Raw genomic sequence first — 10,851 nt, 5'->3', positions numbered from 1 at the left:
TTTTGATTCTGTTCCTACTCCCCTCCCCGCGGCTAACGTAGCAGGTGTCAGAGCAGCTTCCAGAGCCCCCTTCCCGACCAGTCCTCCGGTCTCGCCGGCGCCGGGTCATTGAACACACCTGCGCGTCCGCGAACCCTGGCTCTGGCTCCACGCCCCCTCCCCCCGTATTTTTATTTTCCTGGCATCAACCGTCAGTGTCTGACTTCTCTCCATAGAGCCTCGTGTAGGCCGGGCCCGCCTGGGGTAAGCGCCCCCCTCTGCCCCGAGCCCGGCCCCGGGAACCGACATGCCCTCGCCCGGCCCGAGGCGAGCAGGGCTGTCCAGCGGTCTAGCTGCCCCTCTCCCGGCGGCCTGCAGGGCCGCGGCTGCCGGCCCGCTGCGAACGGGGCCTCCGGGCCGCGGGGGGCCGCTGTGACCCGCCTTCGCCCCCGACGCGCCGAAGGCGGGGGAGCTGGGTTTTGGGGGAGAATCAGAAAGCGGAGGGTAGCCGTGGGGGCCGGGCGCTCCGGTGCGGCGGCCTTGGCGGGTGCTTCAGCTGCCGTCCGCTCCGCCGAAGCGCGGAGCAGGGGCCCGCCGCCCTCCTCCTCCATGAGGCCCCAGTGAGCTCGGCGGCGAGAGCCGGCCTGCGACGCCTCTCCCGGCGTCCTCTTCCGAGCGCAGCGGCGGTGGCCCCCGCAGCAGGAGGAGGAGGAGGAGCATGTCGGACGGTTTCGATCGGGCCCCAGGTGCTGGTCGGGGCCGGAGCCGGGGCCTGGGCCTGGGCCGCGGAGGGGGCGGGCCTGAGGGCGGCGGTTTCCCGAACGGAGCTGGGCCTGCTGAGCGGCCGCGGCACCCGCCGCCGCCGCAGCCCAAAGCCCCGGGCTTTCTGCAGCCGCCGCCGCTGCGCCAGCCCAGGACGGCCCCGCCGCCAGGGGCCCAGTGCGAGGTCCCCGCCGGCCCCCAGAGGCCTCCCCGGCCCGGGGCGCTCCCAGGTACGGAGCCGCTCTAGGGGACCCCGTCCTCCTGGGCCAAACGCTTCCCCACGGCCCTGCGCGCGCGCGCGAGGGCGGCGCTCTGTCTCCTCTCTCCTCCCGGTTCCCCGAAAGCATTCCCCGAGGGGCCCGGTTGTTACGGGGTGGGGACGGGCCCGGAACGGGGTTTGGAAGGTGGCCGTTGGAATCCTTTGTGCGCCCCGGCTGGGGGAGGGGCCCGGTGCGCGGTCTCCCGAGTTCTGTTGTCCCGCGAGGAAGTAAAAATCGCCTCCCCCTCCCCAGCCCCCGAGAGGGAGGCCTTAGGCGGGCAACCATCTCTTTTTAACCGACTTTAAAAAAAAAAAAAGAAAAGAAAAAGAAGCCCTCAAGTGTTTATTCAGGACGCAGGTCTGTTCATAAATGAGCTAAAGCAAGTCTATTGTTCCTTTTTGTAGGCTCTCTGCACATATCCTGGCGATAACCTTAAATTTCGTGAGGGTTCTTGTTTGACTTAAAAACCATCCCTGCTCAGATGGCTTCTCAGTGTACTGTAAGTTATACAAGGGAATGAACGCATCTAACACCGATTTTTTTTTTCCTTTCTCAGAACAAACGAGGCCCCCGAGAGCTCCACCTAGTTCGCAGGATAATAGCCCACAGCAGAATTCGGAGTCAACAATGGCTAAACCCCAGGTGGTTGCAGCTCCTGTGTTAATGTCTAAGCTGTCTGTGAACGCCCCTGAATTTTACCCATCAAGTTATTCTTCTAATTATACAGTAAGTACACTTTTACTGCAACCCTAGGTTAATATTATTGGAATAATATGGTTATTGCATCATTTATCAGTATACTGGTGTGCTTTCTGTACCACACATAAAACATTTTATGGATTTATTGAAATCATGAAACAAAATTGATTCAAGAATGTATTTTGTAGTTATTATATTCAAGGTATCAGAATGTAAGCTTGAGAGTAGACAATCTTGTCTGTTTTGTTCACTGCTATATTTCCAGCATCTGTAGACTATCTCTAGGCTAATAAATTTAAGGCAGTCAAGGACATCTTCAGTCTATAAAACTAAAGTCTGTGTCCTGACTTTATGGACAACCTATAGAATAGTGGCCTGGCAAAGTAAATTTTTGATTTTAGCAGGACAGCTGAATACTCATTGGTAGCTTTAGGATAAATTATCAGTGGTTTTGCTGCAGACTAATTCAGGTAGGTTTTTGAATGTTGAGAAATACACATCTGGGCTCTGTTATGTTAAAATAGAAGTGTTTCTGGTTCTAATTAACAGTTATGTAGAAATGTAGGGAGTTTTGATGAAGTGTTTTAAACTTTTGATAAAGTATTTTAAACTTTCAGAGTCATCTTTGTCAATAACGTAAGAATTTTAGAAATTGATCACACTTAAATGGCAGGAAAAAATGCCAAGCACAATTGGGATATATAGAAAGGAATTTGTTTTGCTATGTAAATGCATAGCAATTAATTGTAGATAAGTAGGGCAGGGACCATTCTGGATTGAAGAAATGATAATACTTTAGCATAAGTCCTATTTTTCCTGTCTTCATTTTTTGACATGTAATATACAGAATAGTGTACATTACGTTATCAACATCCCCAAAGCCCGCTCTGTCCCCTTCTAATCATTACTGCTCTCCAGAGGTCACCGCTATTTTGCTTTAACAATAGTTTTGCCTCTGTTCAAAGTTCATATAAATGGAGTCATATAAAATATATTTTTCTTTCATTCAATATCAAAATTAATCCATATTGTAGCATGTAATTGGAGGTGACTGATTCTCATAGCATTCCATTGTGTGAATATTTGTCTGTTGATGAACATTTGGGTAGCTTTCACTTTTGGGCTTTTAAAATTAGGACTGCTATTCTTGTCCATGCCTTGGTGGACATTTGCCCTTGTTTCTGTTTGGTATATACCTAGGAGTGGAGTTGTTGGGACTAAGGTAGCCAGCTTTAGTAGACTGCCAAATATTTTTCCAAAGAGACTGTTCCAATGTATGCGTTGAGTACTGTTTGGTTTCCAGTCTCTTTAGTTCCTTGCCAGCACTAGGTATTTGCTATTTAAGTTTAGCCATTCTGGTGGGTGGGTGTTAGTTTTTTAATTTGAATGTACCTGATCAACTAATGGTGGCACACCTTTTTTTGTTACTTTTGGGGGGAGAATGGGGGGACTTGACTTCCATATTTGATAGAAAGCATGGGAAAGCTTTATTCCATATTTTAGAAACTTCATGCATCTTAGACTGCATTAAGAAGAACTTTGGGGCTAGAGAGGGGAAAATGTAGGCATAGTAGGAAGAGCAATTGATTTGGGGTGGAATGGGCCATCAATCAGGTAAAGTAGAAATGAGAGCAGCTGGATTCTTGCCCCAAAACTGTATTTGGCTTAGAGAAGAAGGGAACCACTGGAGAGCTGTGAGTAGTTGAATAACTCTTAAGGATACTTACCTTAAGAACCACAAATGGTTCCTCATTTGTTTGTCTTCCTGTTGATTTGGGCTATCTTATGGTGGGAGGGATGCAATTTTTTTTTTGCTGTTCTTTACCAACTAGTTTTATACATAGTTCAAGTGATTCCTGAGAGCAATGTGTTGAGCCATGTTAGTCCACTTCCTTTGAGCCACTGCCATCTTTTAGGCGCTCCTTGGTCTCCTCAGCTCCTGCTGCACTCATTTTGCCAGAAAAGATTGCAAACTGGAAGCCTGTGGCTCACGTGTACCCTGCAGGTGTGTCTTTTTTGGCCCTGAGTATTTTTAAAAGGGGCTTTATAATTTACCAGTACTTAAATTAGATATTGCAAATCTGAATTTTTTGGTTTCTCTTGAAATCCATAAGATCTGGCCATACTGGACTGCTGTTTTGATAGAGCAAAGTTGGCTGGAGCTGAATAGAGGCAGCCCCTTTATATGGAATGTGTAAGCTCTAATTTGCTCACTGGCTTACTTCATTTGCCTGTAATCCACCTGGATTCTATAGGCATTCAAGCTTGCTACCCCTGCCCTGATATATTTTCAGGCCTTACCCTTTTACCCTCTGTCAAACCTAGGAGTTTTTCTCAATCCAGTTAGTCACAGAACAGCAAAATCCTTGTTTTTCCCGAGTCTTGGGATAAAATCTGGTTATGAGGGAAACTTTTCCGTGTAGTAACCGTAATCCAAAGTCACTCACTCATTAAGAAATAGTTGAGGGCTTCCCTGGTGGCGCAGTGGTTAAGAATCTGCCTGCCAATGCAGGGGATGCAGGTTTGAGCCCCACATGCCGCGGAGCAACTAAGCCCATGCGCCACAACTACTGAGCCTGTGCTCCAGAGCCTGCGAGCCACAACTACTGAAGCCCGCGCGCATAGAGCCCGTGCTCGGAAACAAAGAGAAGCCTCCGCAATGAGAAGCCCACACACTGCAACGAAGAGTAATCCCTGCTCGCCGCAACTAGAGAAAGCCTGCATGCAGCAATGAAGACCCAACGCAGCCAAAAATAAAATAAATAAACAAAAAGTCGGATGCTTACCACGAGTCAAGGGCTGGGGATACAGCAGTGGATAAAATAGACAAAAATTCTTGTCTTTGTAGAGCCTCTATTCTAGTGGTCTCCTAGCTGGGTTTCCAGAAATTCCTTGAGTCTGCTTTTGTTATACACATGAGAAGCTATTGCCTGGTATCATTGAGCTGGATCTGCTCTCAAGAATGCATGCTTTTTAAATTTTTTCTGATAGTCTTTTGCTGTGCTTTCATAACCCTTCTAAAACTCCAAGCCCTTTTATCTTCAATCCTTCCTCTAATCCCACTGCTAGAATTTTACTGCTTTACATGCCTTCTTACCAATGAGTTGCTGTATCCATCTATTCCTGGCCATTGCTTCTTCTCAGGTAAACCATTACATCTTGAATATTTAATCACGGTTCACTTACGAGAACCAAAAATTCCACATAGGAGTTGATAAAGCATTTATTAAGAGACAACCCCCCCCACCCCCATGTGCACAAAAAATCCCAGCTTTTGCTAAGAACACCCTTCTTCAACTTACTGCCCAGTTTCTCTCCTGCCTTTCAATAGTGATGTTCTCCAAAATGAAAAATTATTCACTGTTGGTACCACTTTACTTCTCGCTGACCGTTCAAACCTCTGCAGACTGATCCTCTTAATTGTACTGATACTATTTTTGTGACAGATGCTGATGTTGTTTGGGTTTTAAAATCTATCGTCCTCTTAAACCTCATCTAAATAGACTTTGTTGACCACAGTATGATCTGTAAGGTTTAATTCCCAGTGTGGGTCCTGTTCTAGGTGCCAAGGGTACCTTTTCAGTCTTTCAGGATTTCCTCCTTTTTATAAAAACTGAATATTTAAGATAACTAACTAATTTTCTCAGTTTTTTTCTCTGTGTGCATAGTTCTGATTCCTAACACTCTGCAACCATCATTCTCTCAGATTTCAACCAATGAAATTATTCTGTAGCATTTGCTATTATGAGCACCTCTCCTCATTTACCTTTTCCTTTGGCTTCTGTGGCAGTACTTCATCCTCCCAACTTTGAGACCATTCCTCCTTCCCTCAGAATGCAGGCTCTGAGGTTCTGTCTTTTGTCTGTTTTATTACCTCCCTTAGTGATACTAGAATCCCCTAGAATCTGACCATCACCAACCTGCCTGTTGATAACTCTGGAATCTAATTCTTCCTCTTAACCCCAGGCTTGTGTTTCCATTTGTCTTGACCTCTTCTGAGGATCTCACATTCAAACTCAAGAACGAAAAAGAATTTATCTTTTGCAGACCTCTTCTTATACTTTTATATTCTAACTAGCTGCTCAGGCTAAAAGCTTGTGGTGTATGGACTCACTTTCCTCCTTCACACTCTTGCCTGCTTTCAATCAAGTTAACTAAAATAGTCTCGACTATTCCACCTAAGTGATCATTTCCTTTTATCCCCACTGCTTTGGATTAGGTTCTCATCTCTTGACAATGTATTCAAAGTACCTACTGGGAAGTGAGTTTTCTTTTTTGTTGTTGCTTTTGTTTTTTTGTTTTTTTTAAATTAATAGACTATTTTTTTAGAGCAGCTTTAGATTCACAGCACAGCTGACTGGAGAGTACAGAGAGTTCCCATATACCCCTATCCCCCCATATGCACCGCCTCCCCCCGGAAGTAAGTTTTCTAGTTGATGTCCCTCCTAACCTCTTGTCACAGAACTCTTTCTCAGAAAAATAAATCTTAAATATTCCTCTGCTTGGAAGCCATTTGACTTCACATTGAAGACTGAAGAAATGTATACTTTAAAAAATCTGGGGGCTTCCCTGGTGGCGCAGTGGTTAAGAATCTGCCTGCCAATGCAGGGGACACGGGTTCGAGCCCTGGTCTGGGAAGATCCCACATGCCGCGGAGCAACTAAGCCCGTGAGCCGCAACTATTGAGCCTGCGTGTCTGGAGCCTGTGCTCCAGAACGGGAGAGGCCGCAACAGTGAGAGGCCCGCGCACCGCGATGAAGAGCGGCCCCCGCTTGCCACAACTAGAGAAAGCCCTCACACAGAAACGAAGACCCAACATAGCCCAAAATTAATTAATTAATTAATTAAAATAATAACTCTGATAATGTTTTAAAAAAAATCTGCTACTAGAGAACTAATACAAGCTTCGATTCAAACACATTGGAGTGCTCATCTGTTCAGAATACTCTGTGTCTCCCTTTTTGCTTGAAACAACAGGCTCTGAATCCCCTTTTCAGCTTTATTCAGAACAGCTCTACTTTCCTCTTTTACTTTCACACTTCAAATTCTCTTAAAAGAGTTATGCTTATTTGGAAAAAGACTGAAATCAGTGTTCTAAACTGCATTTTGCCACAATGAATGACGTTTGATAGGAACAGTTAGGAAATCAGTACCATCAACTGGGACCTGTAGACTTCCTGCTTTTCATTGTCATTAATAGTAGGATACTACAAATCTGTAAAACTCTAAACTGTATATCAGAAACTTAAACTAGTTTTTAATTGTAAAATTCACACATGTTTGTGGTTAACATTAAGTAATTATTTAATATACATGCATTTATAATGCTTAACTGCTTTCACAATTTCATAATAAAGGGTCGGTATTTATAACATAAATGTTTCCTCACTCCAGATGTAACCACTGTTATCCCTTGTCTGTCTTCCCAGAAATTTTTATTGGCTGTAAGTCTCTCTAAAAATTAAATAGTACTAAAATATGGCTCTGTGTTCTTTTAATTAAAAGGTTGGGAACTACTTAAAGGTGATAGTGGTATATTTTTTAAAAAATTTTATTGGAATATAGTTAATTTACAATGTTGTGTTAGTTTCAGCAAAGTGCATCAGTTATACATATACATATATCCACTCTTTTTTAGATTCTTTTCCCATATAGGTCATTACAGAGTATTGAGTAGAGTTCCTTTTGCTATACAGTAGGTCCTTATTAGTTATCTGTTTTATATATAGTGGTGTGTATATGTCAATCCCATTCTCCCAGTTTATCCCTTCTCCCTCCTTTCCCCCCTGGTAGCCATAAGTTTGTTTTCTACATCTGTGACTCCATTTCTGTTTTGTAAATAAATTCATTTGTGTCATTTTTTTAGATTCCACGTGTAAGTGATATCATATGATCTTTGTCTGACTGACTTCACTTAGTATGATAATCTCTAGGTCCATCCATGTTGCTGCAAATAGCATTATTTCATTCTTTTTTATGACTGAGTAATATTCCATTGTATATAAGTACCACATCTTCTTTATCCATTCATCTGTCAATGGACGTTTAGGTTGCTTCCGTGCCTTGGCTACTGTAAATAATGTTGCTATGAACATTGGGGTGATAGTGATAGATATTAATTGGAAACTGTTGCAACTATCAAGATTGGCTGCAAACTTGGACATAGCAAGTCTCCTACCACTGTACACTATGATATTTTATAGTCACTTAACTATATATTTATTTCCATGTCCTTGGGGATTGACAGATGACAAACTTTTTTTTTCAATATAGAAATTGTCAAATGTCTACAAGGATAGAGAATGGTATAATGAATGCCCATGGCCTCAATAGTTAGCTCCAGGTGGCCATTCTTGTTTCTATATCTCTGGTCCCTCTCCCCCTCCCATTTTGAAACAAATCCTGGATCTTATTGTATCTCTAAATCTTAATTTTGATCTTGGTATTATAATGAAATATTGGTTTAAACTTTATTTCTCAGCCATCTTGTAAATCTACCAGGGGTGAGAAGACAATTCTCTACCCAGCTAGATGAAGCCCTTCTATTATAACATTTTGGCTATTGGGCAAGGAAGAAGTGGACTTAACTTTTTGAAGAAAATAACACATTTTATCAGGTTAAGGATTCTTAAAAATATCATCTGAGCTAGAGACATCCCAACTCAAAGCTGCTTCATGTTTTTTTAGCCAGTTGCATGGATTAATTTTTTTTTTTTTTAACATTTTGATCTATAGGAATCCTATGAGGATGGTTGTGAGGATTATCCCACTTTGTCAGAATATGTTCAGGATTTTTTGAATCATCTTACAGAGCAGCCTGGCAGTTTTGAAACTGAAATTGAACAGTTTGCAGAGACACTGAATGGCTGGGTTACAACAGATGATGCTTTGCAAGAACTTGTGGAACTCATCTATCAACAGGTAGGTTGGCTAATAGCATGGGGCAGTCACTGGATAGCTTCCTTGATGCCCGAAGGTGGTGGCTGCTCCTTGAGGGGGGCCAGGGACATGTTCACCAGCCTCCACACTCCTTGACTCTTTATGGTTCATGAGAGCTTTTAAGTCTCTGTTGTACAGAATTTCTGTAGTTAGGGATCCAGGACTAGAGCCAGACTGCAAATTTTCCTGTGTAGCCAAGGCTCTGTACAGGCAGTTAGAAGGAGCTTTGGACACTTCTGAGGACACTACATGAGTATCATGCCTTTTTTCCAAACCTCTGTTTTATAAGAATCTGCCATTATTGGAGTAGGGGAGAAAAAAAGTCATGGGAGAACTTTTTTGCCTCATAAATGATTCTTTATTTTAAAAAAAAAAAAAAAAAAAAAAGGACCACAAAACACCTTGATTTAAGTCTTAACATTTCTGCTTGTCTTTAAAAATGTCAAGGATTTACATCTCAATTCCTTTAAAAAATCTAATGTCAGTCTAGGTTGTTCACACAAAGTTTAGTTTTAATTCTAGCATATTGGTCATTGACACATTAACGCTATTTTAAGGGGGAAAAAATAGACAACACTCAATTTTGAAGACAAATTTAAGGTCAGTGAGGAGACTGGCCAGAAACAGAGTAGGAGATAAATGCCACCAAAGGTTATATTTCTGTTTCAGTCATTGCTGAAAGAGCAGCTCAAACTTGGAATATATGTAAGGGTGACTTATGATAGCAGGTTGTTTTTTTGTGTTTTCGTAATCCTACCTAGTGTTTCATTTGACTACTTTTCCAGTTTGTTCTGGATTGTTACTGGACCCCAGTATTACCTGGCTAACTCTTAGATTTCTGAAAATGCCTGAGGTTTTAGGAAGATAGAACTGCTCTATTTGTCCTGATTCCTACTTTTGCCATCTAAATGGATTAAAAAGGAATATTAGATAAGAAAATGGAAGAATTTTACTTTTTTCTTTTTGCTTTTCTGGCTCTATTTAGTTTCAGCCCTTCAGTAGGCTGCTTGATTATAGTTCTTATATCAGAATTATATTGTTATTATAGTTCTTATTATGCTCGTGTTATATCAGGGTTGGTTAGAAAGGCTCTAACCTAACAAACTACAATTTCTGTGATTGTCTCAAAGCCAATGCTTCAAAGATGTACTTAGTATTATTTTAAGTTCTAACATTCTATGGTCAGTGATATAGATTTACCAACAGTTCTTAAGTTTCATGGAGGGAATTTACTCATAGCACCTAACGAGAGAAGACCTATTGTTTAAAAAAAAAAAAAGGCAGATTAAACGTACATATTCAATTTTGATTCCTCACCAAATACTATTAAAATGACAGTGTGGGGATTTTAAAACACCAAAAGCCCATAAGGACTTATACGGCGAAAGGAGATAGAAGTACCCATTTTGGAGACTAGAACACAGATGGGTGAGTGGTAGCTGACCTGGCGGGTTTTTTAAAAAGTTGAATTCCAAGCCAGTGGGGAAAGTCGAGAATCGCCCTGATTTATGATGCAGAATCTCCAAAAAGGTTCTAGGATAAGGATGGAATGAGGCTAAAAAGGTTGCTTGAAAATCTAAAAAAATTAGACTGTCTAGATCTTTTTGCACTGAGTAACCAGTTTGAAGTTTTATCATAATCCTTCTTGAAGTTATTGAAGGAGGTACTCCACCAAAAGGACGATTTAAGGATGAAGACATGGGAACTAGGAAACAGGGAATTTTACAGGAGAGGCTAAGTGAATCATCCAGATGATGGTGAAAGGAGATCCCAAGATAGTAGCCACGCACATAGTAGGCCTAGAGGTACAAGGCTTCGCTGGAATCGGGCAGAATGCTCCAGGAAAGACTTCCCTGGTAAGATGAGCACACTCCCTTATGTTTGAAGATATTAAGAAGAACAAACTAATGAGAAGTCAGTGAGAAATAATATTTAAAAAGTAGAAAAAATTAAGTCTAGGGAAAACAAGGTTGTGCAAGAGAGGAGAAATCAGCATAATACATGGTACAGCTGTAAAGGGAAACACAAAACTAATTAAAAAAATCACGGTGTATCTATAGTTATACCATAGTGGAATGAAGTAAGGTTAAACAGGGTGTAAAGTAAATGCTCATCTTCCTTCGTGGGGAGCTAGTAAGAAATGGCTAAACTCAAATCATGGAGCATGGTGATACGGAGGTTAAAACCTTTTCAGCTGAAAGAATTGAAAGTG

General features: G+C 42.3%; 1 protein-coding gene across 2 annotated transcripts in view; it reads left to right on the top strand.

The window, feature by feature from the left end:
• The first annotated feature begins 451 nt into the window (after positions 1-451).
• Positions 452-10,851, top strand: part of PAIP1 (poly(A) binding protein interacting protein 1) — a 29,227-nt gene continuing 18,827 nt past the window's right edge. The window contains exons 1-3 of one of the 2 annotated variants that reach the window (XM_036848409.1): positions 452-971; positions 1,558-1,727; positions 8,436-8,621. In XM_036848409.1, the coding sequence (XP_036704304.1) occupies positions 698-971; positions 1,558-1,727; positions 8,436-8,621 (630 nt within the window). In that variant the 5' untranslated portion in view covers positions 452-697. The remainder of the gene's footprint in view (positions 972-1,557; positions 1,728-8,435; positions 8,622-10,851) is intronic. The other variant, XM_036848410.1, reaches the window with a different exon arrangement.

The sequence above is a fragment of the Balaenoptera musculus genome, chromosome 3 (genome assembly GCF_009873245.2).
Source record: "Balaenoptera musculus isolate JJ_BM4_2016_0621 chromosome 3, mBalMus1.pri.v3, whole genome shotgun sequence".
Lineage (NCBI taxonomy): Eukaryota > Metazoa > Chordata > Mammalia > Artiodactyla > Balaenopteridae > Balaenoptera > Balaenoptera musculus.
This window is presented reverse-complemented; position numbering and strand designations above follow the sequence as displayed.